This window comes from Hesperophylax consimilis, chromosome 15 (assembly GCF_061612785.1).
Source record: "Hesperophylax consimilis isolate HC1 chromosome 15, BYU_Hcon_1.0, whole genome shotgun sequence".
In the NCBI taxonomy this organism is placed as follows: Eukaryota; Metazoa; Arthropoda; class Insecta; order Trichoptera; family Limnephilidae; genus Hesperophylax; species Hesperophylax consimilis.
Window position 1 is genome coordinate 23,062,598 of NC_142850.1, and position 23,133 is coordinate 23,085,730.

Below are 23,133 nucleotides of genomic sequence, written 5' to 3' on the forward strand. Positions count from 1 at the left end.
TTTTTAAAACAAATTTTAAAATCCATGCGTGATTATTGTTTAAAGTCATAAATTAGATTGATGATAAATAGCCCCGCGTGTGAACGAAGTGATACAAATTTATGACGCATAGAAAAGGTTAATAACATCAATTCTAATAGACGGTTAACATTGGTAAAAAAATTACTGGAATTCCTTGTTGAAGAATTAAAAAATTTTCCATACAAAATGCTTAAGCGACGTGGTTTTCACAGTTCGAATGACGTCACACCCACACCCCGCCTCTTACCGCTCGGATTCCGCTCGTTTTGGCGGGCTTAATAAAATTTAAATTTGAGAATTAATTTAATTATGAAAACAAACTTTAAAAAAAAAAAAAAAAATACCAGTATTTAAGTTTGAATGCGAACATTGATAAAAAAAAATAAAAAAAATGGACTCAACTTCCTTATTGGGGATGCCATAAATATTTCACATAAAAAAAAAAGAATAATAAATTTTTTAAATGTATCGTAATATTTGTAGGTGAAAGTAAAGGAGAGTTAAGTAGTATGGGTGAACAATGTTTGCAAACCTCTGTTTCATACTGATAATGGTTTATGGCCAATCTCATTTGTTTTGATTATCTACGGCAGAATAAATTCATCTCATCAAGCATATTTTCGGCTACATACATCATGGCCACTAAACTGTTATATAAATTTAACTTTTCATGTATTTTCTTAGAGTGCAGTCATAAATCTCGATGAGACAATGGACGAGTCTGCAAAGACGGGCCCCCTCGACAGCAGCAGCAGCGACAGCGGCTCAACCTCGTCCCCCAGCCAGGGGGACTCCACCGATCTCCGGGGTTCCCGGCAGTTCGCTGCCCCCAGGGCCCCCATGCCCCTGACCAACAAACTATCCCCCAATGCGATACATAAGTGCACATCGGAGGGGGATATATTTTCACTGCACCCAGACTCGGTGAGAATCACTAATTTGTAACTTATTGCCTAACTATGTAACTAGTTATGGCTAGACCGCAAGCAAAAGAAGGTATGCAGAAAGGGTGTGATTTATTAGTTGTTCTCTAGCGTTCGTTCGTGGCTTGCCATACGTCACGCCGCCCGCACTCGAGAACGGTCTATTGTTTTTGGTCAAAGTGTGTCATGCAGTTTTACCTTAGGGATAGGCAGAGACTATAGGCCACCACACAACTGTGCCATGTACAGACTTCTCACTAGTATTTGACTTCACCCGGAATGAACCAAGTCAGTTTATTATGGTCTTTCCTGACTCGCTTGTCAACATCTCTATAGAAATTCTTTACCCTTTCTTTTCCCCCGTAGAACCCCGTTAATTCGAATCCCGATAATTCGAAAAAACCTGTGTACTTGTAACGTTTGAAATTTTTACAAAAACTACCCAGAAAGAAGATTTCATACAAAAAAAATTATTCTAAATTTGTTTCAAAATTTATTTTAGTCCGCATTCGATAATTTGTCCATGTAATTCGAAAAAATTCAATCTGATGAAAATATGTCAAATAATTTAGTAAATTTAAATCTGGCAGACCCACCGTGGAGGCAAAATATAGTTAAATTTAGATTTACGTGGTTATACAAAATCCTAATTTGTATAATTTTTTTGGATATCCGTAAGATCGGCCGCGAAATGTAGATTTACATGGAAGTATGTTGTATTTTTACAAATTTACTTTTAAAATCTTGTTTTGAAGGGCCCACGACCGTAATCGGCTGCGAAATAATTTTGATTTACATGGAAATAAGTTGTAGGTATATTGCATATTTACATTGAATACCTACCTGAGTTTGAACTCAAAACTCGCGACTGTGGAACTCAAAACTCTTTTTTTTTTTTAAATTTTGTGAGAATTCATTAATTTGAAACTTTTGTTTTTGAAGTCCTGTGGATTTGGAATTAACAGGGTTCCACTACAGTATGGTTTTTTTTTTCTGTTTTGCCATGTCTTCTCCTATTCATTAGTCAATAAATATTTGTTCCTAGGTGAGCAAAGAGAACTTGAACCGAACAGCCGACGACAAGAAAGAGTTTAAGTCCCGGCTCAAGCAGCCCACCTCGCAGACTAAAGTCCTGGGCAACAGGAACTACTGAACACCACATCACCACATGGACACAGACATTGGCTGGCCACACTGGGAGCTGACAGCTTCTCATCTGTCTTTATTTTTCTAACCAACATGAACCATCCAACCTTACTTCACAATGAGACACCGGTCCTTCACCGGTACGAACAGATAGATAAGTTGCGTAGACAGGAGGTCTCGCATTACCATGTCAATAACAAAGCGATATCGATAGGTTAAACACAGCTATTGACGTGTTTTTTAACATTGTCCTGAGCAAATATATAAGGGCAACACACACTGTGAACGCATTCCACCTGTTTCTTAGACGTTGAAATTATACATACTTTTACAGAAGTCATTTTTTCTTGACCAAAATGGCTGTATCGTAACAACCGTTTATGCCGCATTTTCTCTCTCGAAAAAAAAAAATTCTCGTGGAAGTCAGGAAAATAATAAAGTAGGCATCAGTATTTTTTTATTAGAAAAAAATTACCCTCTACAAGAGAATTCCATTTACTTCTGGGTCCCCCCTTGTAAAATTGATTTTACATGATGTATTCAATTATTTTCCTGTTTGCTGGTGATGATCGGTATGTAATTATTTATGTCGGAGTTTAAAAGATTGAAGCTCATTGTTAAGAATATAAATGTACATAATAAATAAGCTGTTTCAATTCTGAAATCGTTTTATCACGCCTTTATTTTGTTTTCCCTCCGTGACAATTTGACAAAATTAAGGTTTTCACATTACAGTGAAACCCTCTTAAGAAATTTTCCTATGTTATGGAAAAAAAAAAACATTGTCAGCAGGAAAGCCTTGTTATATGTGGGAAAAATTGGGTCATTTTTCAAATTCAGTCTTCAAGGGACTGAAAAACCAAAGTTGTGAGTTTCACTCTAATTAATACAATAATTTATCTTTATATCCTCAGTAACTTTACATGTAGTAACTGGATTCTTGCAGTAAATTACTGATATAAAAAAAATAATATTTTGCTCAAATTATTTAAGATTTACTTTTACTGAATACCTTTTTCAATGCAATGCACCAAAATGCTAGGCATTATATGTACCGTCGACGGAAATTCATCACTGCTTCAATCGTATTTGGTCGCTTTACGAGAAAAACAAAAAAACTGGTGCGATTTTACATAATCCGAAGACATTTGAGATTTGCAATTGAAACTGTTTTCGTTGTAAGATAATTCGCCTTATCGAAAAAATTCTTTTTAAATTGTATCAATGTGTTATGTTTATTATAGTGGTTAGTTACTGATAGATAATGGAGATATGGCATGGAAGTGTGCAGGCTGTTGCCGAGCTAAGACCAAACTGCACTATCAAAGCTGCGGAGCCAATGAAAGTTATGCAAACGGTGTGTAGGTAGAAACAAAGGCGGGGTTCCGCTGATTGTCTAAAGTTGAATGAGCCTGCATTATTATTTATTCATTATGAAATAATCAACCTTGTACAGATGTGTTGTATTACGTATAACTCTTCATTGGCGTATTTAGAAAATTTTAATTGATTAATCGTGTTTAATGTTGTTTTGCTGTTTCTCGTGTTTTCTTCTTTTTCCTTAAAACTTCAAAGTATTTGAAATGCCTTTGGATTTTGTCCTATCAGAATGTTGTTTGTTCCTCAAGATGTGATAGTTATATTAATGTAACGGACATTCAGTGAAACCCTCCTACAAGGTTCTCTCGCAAGAAGTTTTCATGCTTAATAAGTTGTTTTTTCAGTCCCTTGGAAAACCTTATAAGATTGTTTCACTGTATTATTTTTTGAGAAGCATTTGTGCATTGTTTGACTCAAAGTCAAATTGTTTCTGTAAGATTAAAGAATTTTTAATAAACCCTATTTAAGAATTTCTCAAGAGAAAAACTGCTTCAAATTTTAACTTCCTTGTATTTTAGTTGAATACTTAGTTTGTTTTGTAGTTTCAAACATGCATTTGGAGTTTCTCCATTCTTATCTTATATGATCAATAATAATAATATAGTCTATTTTATTTAATAATTGATAAATAAATAAATTTATTTTACAAAATTGCTGCCATCATTATTTTATCTCCTTTCTGCTGAATTTAATCATGACTTTTTTTTATTATGGATTAATGTACGAGTATACAGAGTGTTTATTTATCACAAGTACATGGGGCAATTATTTTACAAGCAATAATTATTAGCCTGAAACACTCATCCACATTGAGAAATCCCAACGGGACGTTGGTGTCATGTATCTTTTATCAGGAGATTTTTCAATGTGGATGAGTGTTTCAGGCTAATAATTATTGCTTGTAAAATAATTGTTACCCTTTGTGATATGCATAAAAAAAAAACTTGTCTTAAACATTAGTTTACCAAAGAAAAAATAATTACATGGGGCAATTAATAAATAATACAAATACGAGAGCTGGGCCATGAAACATTATGTATTTGTGTGAAATCGGTATCACAAAGTGTTGCATCATAATTCCTACGCACACACATCACAACCCCGCCTTTCTTTCTGCCTGTGTACCAACTACCCACCTCATAATATTCATTGACTGTGATAGTCGAGCGATTCTCGGCACGATTCCATGCCATATTTCTATAATCTATGCTAGATGGACTGCTGGTCATCGACGAGGACAACAGTGAGGTTAGGTTATAACCAATCCTTGGAACTCACCGCACTTGCCTCAATTTTAATGGTATTTAAACCTTAACAAATGCTCCTAGTATACTAAAATAATGTATTCTAAAACTATTCTAGCTTGTCGTTTCGTTACTTGCAAACATTGACTTTTTATCTTGTATTCATTAATGCCTGTCGCAAATTCCACGTCGAATGTAATCATTTTTCAATTGCAAAAGTTAAAGTTCTGTATTTATTAATAGGAAAGCCTCATATGACTTATTTTTACTGTGAATAACGCTTATTTAGCGGGAAAATATAATAAAACACCAGAATAATTCTTCGTTATATCATATTTTTTCATTACATTATATTTTTTTATAACATTAGAGAGAAAGAAAACATTTCTCTGAATATAAGTAGCTATGCATACTGGAGAAACTACATAGGTAAGATACATGTATACGATTTTTATAAATATGTGAACACGTTATCTGATAGCGGTACACGGTACGGTACATTTTATGAAAAGATAATTTTGCAAAAATCAAGTTCTTACGAAAATGGTGTAAGCCAGCGCATGGCTGATCGCTCAGCATTTTAGCTGGCACACTAAAGGAATAATAGAAATAATAATTTCACATATTCGATTCTCACGGCACTATATTTCAGCGAAAATGGCCTCCTTTACAAATTAATGATCTCCACTGGCTGCTCTCTCTCATTTTGTCTATCATCTGGTATTATTTCCACACGGCCAGTCTACCACAGTAGTGTTTAAGTGTGTTTATCGTGTTTTTCTTCTTTCGCATGGTGAGGGGAACTGGGGGGCCAGGGAGGTACGCGAGCCAATCTGTGGCCTCACGCATCGCCCTATGGACCTCATTGTTCTCCGAGGGGAATCAATGGACTGGACACTTGTTCGGTGATCTGCACCTTACCGCATTCACACATCGCGGACTCTTTTAATCCTCATCTATCTATCCCGTGGGCACAGCGGCTGTGAGATCTCTATGTGACTTCACAATTCTTGTGATGAAGTAAATATTATTATGAACTTGGGTAAAGTTAGATCCGCAAAGATGAAGGGATAGATGGTTTCGGCATGTAGAGCGAATAAGCGAAGAATGGAGTGTAAGAAGAATATAGATCAAGTGAATCAGATACTTGAGTCGGGCCATGACAAGAATCAGATAATATAAGAGTATGTATGAATGTGAATGAGGCAAGAAGTGTGTGCCAAGACAGAGTTTGGCGGTCAGCCCTCTCTTCCTACCCCTGGGGAGAAACGGCGTGATGGTTAGTTAGTTAGGGTACAGTAAAACACACCATTTAATGTTTTATTTCTTTATTGTAACATTAAAAATAAAGCTACATTACAATGTAATGTCGTCATAAGATAATGAAACACGAGGTATGAAACCAGTGTGTAGGATAAACATTTAGAAATACACCTACTCAATAATTTAATATTTACAATAAATAACTTACATCACTGGATTAATATTAGCAAATATTTATATATTTTTTCATCTTCTAAAAACTACAATATATATGGAAGGCATGTAAATTGCATTTATAAAAAAAAATTGTTGGCAATTTTTAAAATTAATCAAGGAAATATAAAAACTTCCCTGTTTTGTGACATTAATGTAAATACTGAAGTTTTAAATGGTACATTATACTGCTTCATAGAACTCTCCAGTTTCTAATCTTTCAGAAATAATTTCAATCAAAATGACTATCAGAAGTAATTTTTTTAATTCGCTACTTTTTTTTCCGTATCGAAATAAATATTAATGGATACCCTTATGAATACTATATCTCTACTAGATTATATACAGATCTTTCTGCAAATACTTTATTTCTTTAATAATGCTACGTCGATTCAATTTATCGATCAAAGTTTCTTATTTGACACAACCACATTTTAGACAAACCCTTCGAAACCATAAATACTTCCAAACTAACTCTTTTCTACAATAATAAATTAATAATATTTATGCACTTAAAAACATAGAAAGAATCACATTCTTTAAATCTTTAATAAACATTAGAATTTTATGGCTTAAATTAAGCCTGTTAAAATTTATGTCTCGCAAATATAAATCTATAAATGCAAACTTTTCGATATGTTGTGACATTGAAAGATTCCTTAGAAAATCATGTTATATAACAATAAATTTCATTTTCTTCAATATAATTTTACATTGTAAATCGTCATCACGGTTTTCACAAATACATGATTACTTTTGATTCGAAAAATGATTTGTCTGTTTGTATATATTGTTTGTTCGATATATTATATGAATGTAGAGAAAAAATAATCTTTAAAAATGTAAAAATAGTAAAACGTAAATACATTTTTTAAATTTCGTCAGGGTTTTTGCACGTTCTTATTACTACAGTACAACTAAAGCACTTTGTTCTATTGCAGAAACCAATACAATGTGTATTTTTTTGGTTTTGTTAAAAATATTGTTTTCTGTTTTTCAGATAAGTTAAACAAAAAAATTATTCTTTCTTTAACTTTTCTCATCCCTTATGTAACATCAATGCTACCAGAAGTGCATTTAAGTATCGTCGTCAATTTAAACATCTAACGGAATGTTATCTACCCAATTAATGGGTCGAAAGAGAAAATGAAAGCATACAACTTCAGTTAGTTTATGCATCCAAGAGGTTACGCTGTCTACTGGTTAAAAATATAATTAGGTCTTTCAAATTGCATGAAATAGCGCATTTAAGTCATGGATGGCGGTTTCTATAGATTGTTGACGCTGATGATTTGGTTGATCCACCCGATGAAGGAGGACACCTTCACGTAGACTCCGGGAACATCCTGTCTGCCGCACCCGAAACCCCATGACACCAGGCCGGCCAGCTCGTAGAATCCATCGTCTTGGCAAACAAGGGGGCCTCCGCCATCACCCTGGAAGAAACAGTCGTTAGAAATGCATACTCAATAACTTACTGCACTTGAATATGTCTGTCAACTCGACATTTCCTCGAAAATATACAAAGGAAACCTTATCTGCGCGGCTGTTGCATATATGCGATCGATCGGTGGCTATCCCGTAAACGGATTATATGTTATCCATGAAGTTTTACTAAAACACAGTCGTAGTGGGTTTGATTGCATTAAAAAAGCCAGCATTTAATAGCTTATGGCATGAGAAAGGTTGAAGGGGATTGGAGAACGGGAAGAATCAATTTCGAAGGCATTTATAGTTCTTCTGGTAATAAGGTTCAGACTCCTGGGGGGCAATGTTGTGCCAAATATCCAATGACAGCTATCGAGAGAATGCAGGGAAACATTGTAGCAGGAGATGGGCCTGTGCCTTGAGGCCTTACAGGAGTTATGCTGGTTAATATATCCATATCAATAATAGTAATGTAGTTACCTGGCATGCATCATTTCCTTCTTCGCCACCGGCACAGAAGCTGCTGGCTGGCAGGATGAAGATCTTCTCCGTGACTGCGTTCACTTTCCTGATACATTCTGCATCACTCACTATGGGGATCTCAGCTTCCCTCACTCTCAGGGGGATGGGACCAGCTGGAGATGAAGAAGAACCATTAATTCAATACTTTAAGAAATTGTGAACATAGACCATCGTTGCATAGAAGAGAGACAATCAACACCTTTTAAAACTGTTGCCGTGGATATTACTATGGTAGTAGGTCAGTTTGGGGTAAACGCATCAATGGGAAAATTGCGTCAATTCAATATGCTTCATGCAATATAGTAAAAACTTAAAAGTCACATGCCCTGTGTTGGTTAGGTTAGCTTTTTTTTTTTTTTTTTTTTTTTTTTTTTATTAAATATCAAAATAATATACAAAAATCAAAAAGTCCCAATAAACTACTTTAAAGTAGTTTGTCATTGGGTGCTTTTAACTTAAACAGATTATATCAAATGTATACATTCATATCATGAGAGGTGTAATACAATAAAAATAAAAACAAAAAACAATTAAAGCGTATGCAGTTAGAAATAGTTTGTATTAGAGTCTAGTACAAACTATTTCTTTCAGCTAGCCAATTTTTCAACAAAAATTTTCTTTTTATATTTGTACATTTTTTGATTTCTGCAGGTAACATATTTAAACAATTTGGTATCATGTAGTCTAGCGTTCTTTGTCCATATTTGTTTACATGCTTTGGTACGATTAGTCCTTCATTTAATGTAAAACGAGTATTGTAAGTGTGTTCCAGTCTATTTATGTACATAGGGCTATTTATGTGCTGAAAAATTATTTTATACCACATAATTGCTCTTACCGAGAGGATTTTCAGATTTTGATAAAGGTATGGAACATTATGCCTTTGTTCATATAAACTTTTATGAGCTAATAATTTAACAAGAGAATTTTGAACTGATTGAACATGATTTATATTTGTTTTAGAGGAAAATCCCCAAGCTGTAATTCCATACCTTATGATAGATTCAGCTAGTGATAAATAAATTATTCGAAGTGTGCATATTGGAACATAAAATTTTAATTTATATAATCTACTAATAATAGATCTCAGTCGTTCACAGACTTTATTTATCTGTAAATCCCATTTGAAAAAACAATCAATAATAACACCTAAATAAACATATTTTTTAACCAGTTCAATATTTTCACACGTACACAACGCAGGGATACCAACATGTAGGCAATCTGAATTGTGTGTTTTAATTTCGGGTATAATAGTATTTACCTTGGCATTTGGTGATCTAATGTGTATCAATTTAGTTTTTTTTGCATTTATGATTAGGCCAGAGTCGTGAGACCATTTTAAAAGTTCAATGTAATCTTTTTGTAAAAGTTCAATACATAATTGCAAATCACTGCAAGAAAACACCAATGCAGTATCATCCGCGTACACAAAGTGTTTTACATGTTTAAAAATAAATTTAATAAAAGATACATAAATTATATATAAAATAGGACCTAATATGGAACCTTGAGGAACACCTGCTAAGATTTTTCTTTTTTTACTTAATGTGTTCAAAAGCTTTATTTGCATGCACCTGTTGTTCAAATAATTTTCAAATAGTTTTAGAAGTTTCCCTCTTATTCCTATGATTTCTAGTATTTTCAACAATTTTTTATGGTTAATAGTGTCAAATGCCTTGGAATAATCTATAAATAAGACTAATACATGATGCTTATTATTTAAATTATTATTTATCAAGCTGGCAAACTTTTGAAGTAGCACTTCAGTGCCCTTTTTTTTTGGAATCCATATTGGTTAGTATCAATAATAGAAAAATCTTCCAAATATTTTATTAATTTAATTTGAATGTATTTTTCAAGAATTTTTTCGAGTGATGGCAAAATACTGATTGGTCTATAATTACCCAAAATGGTGTGATCACCTCCTTTATAAATGGGTCTGATAATACTACATTTTAAATCATCTGGAATTTTAGCTTCAAATAAGATTCTGTTTACAAAATGGGTTATAATTGGACCTAATGTTAATATATGTTTTTTAATATCGCTCATTCTGATATTATCGATTCCAGGAGAAGAGCTTTTAAGTTGTTTCACAATGTTTTCTATATCAGCAATTTTAGCCCTAGGTAGGTACATGCTTTGAGGCATCTCCTCTGGTTCAAACCCAGTTGTCCTGTGATTACATTTATGTAACATATTGCAAACATTGTCAGAGAAATAATCAACAAAGTCATTTGTTACGCTTTCTTCGGTCCGATCTTTCATCAAATATTTGGATGCAACTTGGTCACAATCATTTTTACATTTCTTTCCTAAAATTTGATTACATTCGTCCCATGTTTTTTTTTGAGTCTTGAAATATATTTTTGAATTTATCATTATAGTATGAGGTTTTTAATTTTATTAACAATTTATTTAAAATATTTCGAAAACACTTATATTCTTTTTCATAGTATTTGTTCGTTGGAGCATTTCTCCAACGTTTGTATAAAAAATCTCTTTTTTTAATTTTATAAAGTGCATCAGTAGATATCCATTCATTTATGGCATGCGGTCGGTTTTTTGATTTTTTGCTTATTTCAATTGTGCTTTTTTTATACAAGTCATCAAAATAATTTTTAATTTTCAAATAAATAACAGAACATTCGGTTTCCTTTAGAAGCGATTTCCAATCATAATTACAAATATGTTTATCAACCAGTTTTTGCGAAAGAATTTTAACTTTATTATAATCATTTGAGTTTAAATTATCTACCGAGTTATAGCGTATACTTATAGCTGTTGTGTTGTGATCGGCAATGTTATAGTCACATACACATGCGAAGATTGTACTGGTTAATCCAGCGGGCAGTTTACCGCTTATTCGCACGTAGAAATGATCGATACATGAACTATTTATTTTCTGTTTAACAATTACTTCCCTAGTGACGCCATCTATACATTTTTTCAAATAGTTATTTGTAAGAATATTTTCATAATTTATTATGATAGGATCATTTTTGTTTAATAAATTTAAATTTATGTCGCCGAAAAATATTACACTTTCATTTGATTTAATATTGTTTTCAAACACAGAGGATATTTCTGACAAAAATGATAGCTTATTTAGATTCGGAGGTCGGTATATTGCTAAGACATTTAAAGTGCTCTTATTTGGAAGTGTCAATATTCCAAAAACGTTCTCAAAAAATTTGGTGTCCAGAAATATTTGCGAAAAGGAAAGGTTATTCTTTATATATAACAAGATGCCTCCACCGGATTTTTGTTTTCTACAATAGTGATACGAATTGTATCCGGGAATATCATAAAGATTAACAAGTTCCGAACGAATTGCCGTTTCGCAAAGCATGAGTACGTCAACGTGATTTAAACAGTCTTTAAAATAAACATGAAATAGGTCGAAATATTTACATATTGACCTAATGTTTAGTTGAACAAAATTAAGTTTACTTGTATCACATTTCCTTGAATCTTGCTTTTGAAACCATTCACGCAGGTTATTTACTTTACAAAAATTAATATCTTTGTCATCATCTATGAAACTAAAAGACATAATGATTTAAATAAAATATTTCCAAAACATTCATGGTTAGATTATAGTATTGTTCAGTATAAGGTAGGTTTAATAATTTGCTCCAGTAAATACATACTGTACATTTTCTACATGAAATATATTTGTTTCGTACATCGAATTTTAATTGATAACTAATTGATAATTGATAATTAATTGATAACATGATAATTAATGGATAACAATAATTTATTTGTTTCATTCTCCATTTGGTAACGATTTGTAAGTAAGATAGTGTGCGTGAGTTTACGCCGCTAAAACAAGTATTGAAACAGTAGTGCAGATTTAAATGGGAATATTGGTATTGCGGTGTATATAAACCATTATACTCTTTATATAAAATATAATAAAATATTACACTTATAACATTCCGTATAAAAGTAAAAAGTTGAAATACAGTATTTATTAATAGATAATTTAGATGCAAGGCAATGGACATAATAGTATATGTAGAGTAGGTGTATAGAACGTATTTAAATAGTGTAGGCCTATAAACAATGATTATAAAATGTATTTTAATATTCTGGATCTGGTAAAGAAAAGTGTGTAACTTTTGATGTGTTAATTTAATATTAACAATCATCTTAAAAAAAGAAAACTTACATATCACATACGCATGTAAATAAAATTGATTATCTTCATTAATTTTCAAAATACTACAATATAACAAAAGATTCTTATTTAAAATATATTGTTGCATTTTTTTTGATAAGTAAAAATTAATATTCAATATTTTGTTCAGTAATTGCGAGCATTTTTTTTATATACCTTACAGTTGTTTTTGTCATTTGCCCTATGATTAACTGGAAATGTCATTTTATATTTTTCATTTTGAGTGCAACAGTTTCTGCAGTTTGGTTGTTTGTCCTTGTTCCCGCATTCGCTGTATGTGTGATCGAGACCGCAGTAACTGCAAACAGGCTTTTCGTCCTTCTCTCTCTGCAGACATCTTGCAGCACCGTGTCCGAAGCGTAAACAGTGGTAACATTGCATAACTGGATTTGCGTCTTCAACAAAGATTCTTTGGTATCCGATTTTAATTTTATCTTTGTTTAAGAGTATTTTCCGGGTTTCACTCTCTACTTCAACCACATAGTTAGATGTATCATTAAATTTATTTTTAATTATTTTCTTGACGTTGAACACAGGTTTATGTTCCTTATTTTCCGACATAATTTTAATTTCTTCATTTTGTTCGATGATGTCACAAGTGAAATCTTCTTTATCATAATCATTAAATATTCCCTTGAAAATTAAAGTAGGTTTTTTTTTTGTTAATTCCTTAGTATCGACATCATTTATTACTTTTGAGATCTCCATTTGTAATTTCTTCGCATCTTCTTTTTTTAAACACTCGATGATGATTCTGTTTCGGGATATTTTTTTGATGCCTTCAATACATATTCCCAGTTTACTAGTTTTAATATGTTTTTGTATTTTTTTTAGAATCGAGTCAGAAGAGTCACTGTTTGTTTTAGGACTAATCATTAGACAATATTTATTTTTTGTATTTTTTTGTTTATTTTGAGGGTAATCATATGTTTTTTCTCTGTTCGCGATTTCTGTTTTATTTTTATCTTCCGACATTTCAATTGCCAGGTGCCCTAATAATGATAAAATGTTTGTGGCTTTATTTGTCACAATAATTTGTTGGTCTTTACTGAACTACAATATGTATAACTTCTGAAATATGAAATCCATCTATCCAAAAAAATGACAAAATTGAAGTATTTAAGCATTGTTTACCGTACTTGCGGCTCATGATGCTGGCATGAGCCTGGTATATATTTATAATAGAGTTCAAGTAATAATGTAACGTGAAGTAGTCACACTTCTTAGGTGAGTTAGGTTAGGTTAGATGATTGACAATATTGAAGTATCTTTACCTTCTCCCATATACCCGTACCCTGTGACCGTGCAGCGCTTGTTGGGCGCATGGCTCACCCCTCGGGCAGGTAGGCAGACTAGACAAACGCCTCCCTTCAGCTCGGCCTGCCCCTGCAGTCGCAGCAGCGCGATGTCGTTGTCCAGCGTCTGGCTGTTGTGATTGTGGTGGATGTAGGTGGTGGCGACGCGCAAAGTCTGCGCCCCCGGAGACCCATACTTGCGGGTCAGGTCGTGGTCACCGACGCGCACGTATATCGCGTCGCCGGAACGAACAATGCTGCAAATAAGAAAATTACTTTATTACAAAGCTTCAACAATCTTTAATTACATTATGTATTGAATTATGTTAAATTATCTGCAATCTAACGTAGCTAAATTAATGTGGCCTTCTATTATGTAAAGGTTTCAGACCAGGCTCTAGTGTAACAACTCATCTATCTCTGAATGCTGGGTATCTGCAGCCATAGTTCTAGGAGTAATATAGCATTACTGCTTTTGGCTAATACCCTGGCTGAAATAGGATTCCCAGATAATTTCACATTAGGCTGCCAACACTGATTCTGATTCTTCTTAGGTGCAGATCTAATCTATCGATTCTGATACTGCGGTGCCCCTGTATGCGGAAATTTTTCATTGATATGTGTTCGCCAAACAACTGCTGTGATGATTGTTCACAACGTTTAATTAACTGCTTCACAGGATATGCGGATAATTTCCTCGTGAACCATCAAGTTTAACCCGTGAAAAGTCGCGCACTGAGCATTTTGCTCATGCAAAAATTCATTAATATTTTTCAATGATCAATGTTTCAGTGTACTGGGTCTAGATATCTTCCTAACCATTCACCCCCTCTCCCTTGGTGCAACTCATGCCCCGCTCAGTGCTGCTGTGACCAGCTAATATGTTATCCTGACTGTTTTAACTTACTTGGTCACACAATGCGCCGCAGTGAGCACCCACTGAGTCCCGATCAGAGCTGCTCCACACAAGTACTGGTTCAGCGAATTAATCAGCGCCACCTGCCAACACCACTCCCCGTGTTCTCCATCCTCCCCTCCGACTACCCTCCCCTCCCTGCTGCTGTTCCAGCCCTGGTGAAGTACCATGGCTTGATCCAAAGTTCCACCCTCCACCCTGGCCAGCTGCAGGTCTTGAGGCGACAGGAGTTCCTCCCGAGATGAGCGGGAGGTTCCTTTGACTCCGCAAACGTATTTGCTGTAGACGGGCGTTCGGAGAGTTGTGGATAGGCTGGGGGTTTGTTGTTCAATGTCTGCAAAAATTGACAAATGAGAATTTAAAATGTGTACTTACCTTCGCACATGAGGGAAATTATTTTTATAAATCGTTCTACAGCCGAGCTGTTCAATACAAGAATGAGTCACAGAAGCGACCCGTTAACAACTGAGTACAAATGTTGGCTGACTGTACACTAATGCCGAAGGAATCAATGTCGCTAGTTCCTCGGAGCAACTTGAATTGAAGTAGGTATGTATTGGTAAAACCAAGACATTATTTCCACTTGATGTCTGTATTCTAAACACTGCAATCCATTTGTTAAGATAGGGGAAAATATCAAACGGACCTCCCATTTATGTACAACGGAGTTGATGATTTGTTAAGGTAACTTAATAATGAATGTAAATAAGTGAAATGTGGGATTTGCATAACAAAAGACACCATGAGCAAAATACAAAAGATGTGGAATGACAGAGACATAGTGAAGACCTCCAAGATGAGACTCGTCCGGGCGCCGATATACACATGGACACTTTTAGCTAGCGAAAGGAAGCAGATATACACCCTCGATATGTGGTGCTGGAGAAAATTGCTCAGAATTCCACGGACAGTCAGGTGCATAAATGTGTCCATTCTGAGAGAGTTAGGCATCCACAATAGGCTTTAACTGTCTGCCTGCAACATATTTTAGTATACTTTGAACCGGTTGCTCGCCAAACTCTAACTTGGAGAAACTCATAGTCATTGGCAAATTTGAAGGCAAGGAGCAGCAGAGGAAGTCACCAATGCGCTGGAGTGACCAAGTATCACTGGCATCCAGTACATCGACGTCCTTGGCTCTCCATGTATCACAGAACTGCGATGGGCGGAGGAGACTTGTCCACCATGGAAATTGGAGTTGGGGTCACGATCTTCAGCATTGAGGAAACCAGCTTAAGAAGAATAATGTTTTTGTTAATGGATAAGTAAGTTACAAGGCGTGGTGTAGGGCTGGGTGGTGTATGCGGGCGTGGTGGCAGGTGGGGGCGGCGGGGGTGCTGTGACCGTATCGTTGCGGCTGCTAGCAGGGGCCCCTTCCCCTCCATGCTTCACTCCCAGCTTCTCCTGCACGCGCCACTTGGGAGCGCAGCATTGCGTGCCCATCTTGCGGCACTTGAACAGGTCACTCATCTCGGCGTTTCCTGCAAATAACAAACAGTTGGAGTACGGGTCAGTTTAATACTTTGGCACGATTATACCTTTCACCCTGACACCCTGTATTACCTACACACAGACAGTGCCTTAGTGGGTTCCCTGTACTTAACTTTGTTAACTCGGCCAATCTGTAAAGGGACAGGGTCTATCGACGACAGCTTGGTCACTATTCCCAAAAACCTACATCTACATGTATTCATGTTTCACCCGAATACCACAGAAGAAAATATATCTTCATTCTTAAAAAAGAAGAAGCCGGATTTAATTTACACTGTCGAAAAACTGGTTACGAGGCATGAACGTTATGCTGCCTTCAAAATAGGCATACCGGAAAATTACTTCCACTTTTTCCTGGACCCCACGATCTGGCCTGAAAACGTGGCCTTCAACGAATGGTCATTTCGGAGACCACGACCCCAAACTAGGACGGTCGATACGACGTCCGAAAAAGATAGACATTAGTGGAGTATACCAGAACGTTCGAAGTCTGAATAATAAAATTATCGACTTCATGACAAACGTAATGTGCCAGAAACCACTTCTGATTGCTCTTACCGAAACTTGGCTAACTTCAAGCACCTTTTCGTCGGAGCTATTCGAAAACCTATACCACGTCTACAGGAAGGATAGAGGCAGTCGCGGAGGAGGGACTCTCCTAGCCCTCCGAGCTGACAGCCACTCACACGCGGAAAGAATGGACTGCATAGAAACCCAAGGTGAAGACTTGTGGGTGAAAGTATCGCATAGAAATGTCATCATTTATATATGTGTTGTATATTTTCCTCCAAATACAACATCTGAACAGTATCAATTATTTTACGACAAAACTATAAGTGAAAGTGTAAAGTTACAATCAAAAAATATTATTATTTTCGGTGATTTTAACTTTCCCTCAGGGAAAAACCCAATTGACGTTTTCGATTACTTTTGTTCTTTTTATAATTTAACACAATTCAACACTGTTTATAACATAAATGCACACATGTTAGACCTAGTATTAAGTAATGTAAATTCTAAAAATGCTGTTATCTGCCGCCATAACTCCCCATTAGTCAGAGAGGATATTCATCACCCTTCACTTTCATTCACATTCGATTACACAACTCAATCACATATACAAACAGACACATTGCCTCCAGACATAAACATGGGTTGGATTTTCCACGAAAGCTCAGATAACACACTTAAGAATGCCTTAGAACAACATCACTGGAATCATTACGATTGCCTTGACGTAAATCTAGCTGTCGAAATGTTTTATGAACAGCTCAATAATATTTTCAACATTTGTTTTAAGAAAAGATCTACACGTATGCTCAAAGATGTTAGACAATATCCGAAATGGTTTAATGGGGAAATCATTCACCTCATACGAGAAAAAACTAAAATGCACTATCTTTGGAAAAAAACAAAATCCGAACATGCCTTAGCTAACTTTAAAACTTTGCGAAAATCAATCAAACGGTTAATTGGTCAGGCCTACACTGACTTTACACGTGAGGCCGAGAACAGTATAATAACAGACCCAACTCGATTTTGGTCTTACACTAACGATAAACGCCGCGGCTGTGACAAACTTAACCACATGGACTACAAAGACAATAAATATGATGGATCGTCTGAGATCGCCGCAGGTTTCGCACACTATTTTCAATCAGTATTTAGCGACAATATCCCCAAACTTGACATATCCTCTATAGCTTCATCGTCATTTAACTCTTTACCTGTACAAATTCATGAAATTAACGATGACGATATTATTACAGCTTTCCATAAGCTAAAACCTAAATACTCCGTCGGCCCAGATTGTATTCCACCTATAATCCTCAAAAGATATGCAAGTTATTTTGTTCAACCTCTAAAACATATTTTTAACCTATCACTTCGCAAAAATATATTTCCGGAAATGTGGAAACTAACGAAAGTAACGCCTATACATAAAAAAGGAAAAAAGTCAGAAATAGATAATTACAGACCTGTAGCTGTGTTGTCAGCACCCGCAAAACTTTTAGAAACCATAATTTATTCACAGATATATAACCAAACAAAACACGCACTCACCGAAAATCAGCACGGATTTCGTCCCACACTGTCACCTTCAACGAATCTTATGAATCTCATTACCTATATTAATAATTCATTTGAAAATTTTGTACCTGTTGATGTGATTTATACAGACTTCGAGAAAGCATTTGATAAAGTCGACCATGATATTTTATTAAAAAAATTAAGTGACATCGGATTCTCTCAGAATTTCCTCGCTTTTATGGCTAGCTACTTACGCAATCGTCGTCAGTATGTCAGTTACGGACACCATATCTCTCACGAATACAAAACTAACTCCGGGATTCCCCAGGGATCGAATCTAGGACCCCTTCTCTTTCTCTTATTCATCAATGACATTGGCAACACTATAAACCACTCAAAATATCTCCTTTTTGCTGACGATATAAAACTTTTCAAAGCAATCAAAAGTTACATCGATTCCATTCTTCTGCAGAACGATCTTGATTCTCTTGTCAAATGGTCGGAACTGAACAACTTACCCTTCAGTATTCAGAAATGCAGTGTCGTTACATTTACAAGGTCCAAAGATACATTCCTGTTCCCCTACCACATTAATAAACATGAATTAACACGTAAAAATGAGATTCGAGACCTTGGCGTAATTTTTGAAGCAAATCTCTCTTTCAAATCCCATATATCTGATATTGTCTCCCGTGCCAACAAAATGCTTGGATTTGTTCTTCGTAATTCAAGATCATTTACCAACGGAATCGCAATCCGAAGAACGTATGAAGCACTTGTTCGCAGTATCTTGGAATATAGCTCCATTATTTGGGCCCCTTCTGAGCAAAACCATATTCTCTAAATAGAAAAAGTACAAAAGAGATTCATGCGTTACCTATATATGAGGGAATATATGTACTACCCTTTCCTGTATCCATCCTTATTCTTAGCAGGAATGCTCGATCTTAATACATTAGAAGCCCGCCGAAAAATATTTTTAGGAAAACATTTTTTTAAGATAATCTCTGGAACTATACATAATCCACCTATTTTGAAAGAGATTAACTTATATGTCCCAGACAAGTATACTCGTGGAAGGTCCCATACCCTTTTTTATGCTCCAAAAGCGAGGACTTCTGCCTATCAGAACGCCCCAGTCAACAGAGCGACTGAACTGCTCAACGAGTCTGCATTAACCATCGACATTTTTAACGTAACCTACAGGCAGTTTAACAATTATCTTTTGACGTATGTCACAAAGTAGTGAAACTGACCTTTTTATGTGTTTTGCTATACTTTTTGTCCAATTTGTAATCTTCTCCATAATGTATTGGTGAATAACCGTTTTACGGAGAACATGAAAAATAAATAAATAAATAAATAAATGTTTTACACGAATGTAAATTTTGATTTTCTAAAAATGCCAGGCGCAATGTGCTTGACCGGCACACATAAAATACATAATTGAGTTCATTTATACAACTTCCAAGTAATGCACATCGTTATTAGGGGTGTCAAAAGAAGAAAGGAGAAAAAGGGGGTTCGGATTAGGTTCTGATTTAGAGTAAAATGTTACATTTTCAGAATTAAAAAAAGAGAATGATATTAAATGAAACTCACTAAAGCACGTGAAAGACAGATACGACACGATGCACGAGCCCGGGCACTCTTCCCTGCCATCGGGGGGGCGCGCGGGCGTGGGTGCGGGCGTGACGGGCGCGGGCCTCGGGGGCGGGCGGGGCGGAGGCGCGCGCGTGTTGTCGCAGCACACGCTGCCGCGCTTGCAGTTGGCCGTGTGCGGCACCAGCACGGAGGGCCGCTCGCAGAACGCTGCCATAATGCTTAGCAAGCAGAAGCCGGGGCAGCGGGGTGCCGGAGCCTGGGAACACCAAAAAAGTCAATCACGAATAATTCAACTACAGGTTTTTCCAATAAGATGTGTTATTTAATATTTAATCGTAAAAGATCAATGGTTTCGTTTCTTGTATGGCACGTAGCGCCGTCTTGTTGAAAGTAAATGTTGTCCAGATCAATACCATCCAATTCCGGCAATAAAAAATCACTAATCATCTCTCGATAGCGCAATCCATTCACCGTAACTGTTGCTCCAGCCTCATTTTCGAAAAAGTAAAGTCCAATGAATCCGCCGGACCATAAACCGCACCAAACAGTCAAACGTTGAGGATAGAGAGGCTTTTCAACAACAACTCTTGGGTTTTCCGAGCTCCAGATGCGACAATTTTGCTTGTTGACCAAGCCACCGAGGTGGAAATGGGCCTTATCACTCAAGATGATTTGCATTTGATTCACTCAAGTGAATTTTAACAATTTCAATGCGTTGTTGAAGCGTGCATCGTTCCATTTTTATTAATGGCGTAGTTTCTACTTGTCAAATGTTAAAAAAAGACAGCTTCAAAAGTAACATCCACCGAAATAGCGGGCTATTCAAAATAACACCTCTTATTGGAAATCCCTGTAGATTAAATTACGTAAACACACGCGATCGTGTAAAAAATAAAATAAAATACAGTCATAATTTGCTAGACATCTGATAGAGTAAAAATCACTTACTGGTTTGTTTACAGATAAAATAAACATGTTTGCAAGTCACAAAAAAAGCTAGAATAATATTAAGAGAAATTATTTCCTTGCCGAGAGAATATGGAAGCCAAGTATGTAAGGAACAGTGTGTATTTTTAAGATTCAAAATAGGTTCAAATTCCATAATTCAGGTTCAAACATCGAGACAAGTGCGGTGAGCTACTAGAAAATCAACGATGGATGTCTTGGCACAATGAAGGGTAAATGTCTTTTTTTGGGTTTAGTTTGCTTTGTTTACTTTTTATTAAAACTCCCGAAGCGCCCCCCCCCGTTTTACTGGGAATTATAAATTACGCATATATCAAAATTACCGATTGACTACATCAGTGGAATTACCCCTCGGAGTTTACAGATCCTAAATACAGCTCTGAGAAAATGTAACTTATTTGTTTATTCATTTACCGGAGTAGTGGGTCTCGGAGTGGTGCTGGGCGGAGGGGGCCCCTCGCTGACGGTGTTGGTGACACAGCAGCTGGAGTCCCCGGGGCAGTTGGCGTCCGAATCGATGTCGTCGCAGAACAGGGCGAACAGACCCGACACACACTCGCCGGCGCACTCTGAGGGGCGGGACGCGCTCGGCGGCGGCTGCTTTGGCCGAGGTGCAAGTGTTGTGATTTGCTACAAATTAAAAAAAATATATTCGTTAATCTTAGATGAATTAATAGAGGTCACGATACTGAGACAACATGCGTGGATTCTAACTGTGGAACTAGGTCCAGTGAACATCATACTTCAGCGAGCCTTTGAGAAAGCTATTTCATTCATACACTTTGAATTGCCATCCTTTTCATAAGCAGTGCAACACTTTTTGTTCGATTATTCGATTCGAGCCTTGTAGTATCCTTCATCAGGGCAAATGACATTACAGATCACATCTACTAATCTTATATTATCTAACCTCACATAACAAAACAGGTTTAAGAAATTGATTATACGAACTATTTCAGCCTTAGCAAAACGTTTCAAAAATCCATGTATATTATATTATTTGATTAGTTTATGAAATAGGTTATAAAAATGACTGAACCGAACATAGAAGAAAAATAATTAACTATTATTATTAGACAGGTCTCATCTCTGAGCCTTGCGGTACTCCGGAACTACATCATTATGATTTATGACAAATTAATTATTACAAGTCTCTTTACCACTGTACCCCGACATGACGATGTGCGGCATTTTATTTTTGCGACTTTTACCACAAATCTTTAATTAACATACATAATAATATTAAACAAACTAATTTCGGTTGTCAGTGCATGGGTGCGTGCGTGATTCCTGCGATGAGTAATGTGTAAAATTACTTTAACGAACTTTTAATTTTCAAAATTGGAACTGATGTGTACAAATCATATGAAGTAGGTACCTAATAAAATTATTTGAATTAATTAATAATTATTTATTTGAAATGTGTTTTTCCTTTGTTTGAATGTTTGAGAGATATCGTTTCAAGTTTACTATCATTCGGAGGGTAAATCTCTTATTTTGAAAGGCAATAATCTTGTATTATCTAACCAAATATCGATACTATCGACGTGGAAGTGGTCCTATTCGATTCAGCACTAATGGAAACATAGTAAACGATACCTCAATCGACCTAGTTTGCAAATATGTATTTTTTTTAATGAATAAATGCAAGAATTTTGTCATTTATCAAACCCTACTTAATGTACAAGTAAGCGAAGTGATGAAGTTGACGAAATTTAGGATGATGATAACTAATGGTTACAAGTACTTACTACTACAGCCGTGGTCGGTCTAGGAGTTGTGGTGTTCTGTGGGCGACTCTGCTTGTTGGGCACGATGAGCGTGTCAGGGGGCTTGTCTCCATAGGCGTCACGTGCCACGCAGCAGCGCAGCCCCGTCTTGCAGAGGTCGGGGGGCGACAGGTAGGCCTCGCAGTACTCTGCTATCCGATCAGCCACACAAACTCCGGGGCAACTCTTCACTGTAATGTTAACCGTGATTAATTGAAAAATTACACTGAAATAAACATGTAAGAGTAATACTTAACCCTAGAGTTCGCGCTATGAGCATTTTGCCGCCCTCTGAAAAAAAACGTTGATAATTCTTAAATATATTGCGCGTAAACTTTGCGCTTTTTAGTAGCTGCCCCCACTATCGTTCGAAACCCGTGCCGAAACATTGGACGCCATCGGTACGCGGGGGGCTACTTGAGAAGGAGGTTGTTACCATCAAGTGTCGTCTGGCGGCGATTTGCTCTCTGCGCGCCTACTCACGTAAGTAAAAATTGTGCTCTATATTATTTACGGTTTAATATATTTATTTCCTCAAAATGAAAACTATTCACTTACTTTGAAAAAGTGATACTTAAAACTAAATATAAGAATTACTTATGAGTAATATAGTAGGTACTTCTAAATAAAGAAACTAATAAGTAGTCGGACACTCTTAGTTCACCAATAAATTACAGTATTGTGGATAGAATGAAAAGGTGAATGTTTTATTACGAATCATTATAAACGCA

General features: G+C 35.9%; 2 protein-coding genes across 2 annotated transcripts in view; one reads left to right on the forward strand and one right to left on the reverse strand.

Annotated features, from left to right (window-relative positions):
* The window catches only part of Klp61F (Kinesin-like protein at 61F), a 32,117-nt gene extending 27,962 nt beyond the window's left edge, over nt 1–4,155 (forward strand). The window contains exons 15-16 of the mRNA XM_089640055.1: nt 706–945; nt 1,990–4,155. Of these exons, the coding sequence (XP_089496181.1) occupies nt 706–945; nt 1,990–2,097 (348 nt within the window). The 3' untranslated portion in view covers nt 2,098–4,155. The remainder of the gene's footprint in view (nt 1–705; nt 946–1,989) is intronic.
* Nucleotides 4,156–6,734: 2,579 nt separating this feature from the next.
* mas (trypsin-like serine protease domain-containing protein masquerade) overlaps nt 6,735–23,133 on the reverse strand; it is a 45,595-nt gene continuing 29,196 nt past the window's right edge. The window contains exons 4-11 of the mRNA XM_089640592.1: nt 22,385–22,593; nt 21,048–21,263; nt 19,665–19,923; nt 15,815–16,021; nt 14,532–14,874; nt 13,604–13,881; nt 8,099–8,253; nt 6,735–7,626 (exon numbers count right to left, since the gene is read on the reverse strand). Coding sequence (XP_089496718.1) covers nt 7,459–7,626; nt 8,099–8,253; nt 13,604–13,881; nt 14,532–14,874; nt 15,815–16,021; nt 19,665–19,923; nt 21,048–21,263; nt 22,385–22,593 — 1,835 coding nt within the window. The 3' untranslated portion in view covers nt 6,735–7,458. The remainder of the gene's footprint in view (nt 7,627–8,098; nt 8,254–13,603; nt 13,882–14,531; nt 14,875–15,814; nt 16,022–19,664; nt 19,924–21,047; nt 21,264–22,384; nt 22,594–23,133) is intronic.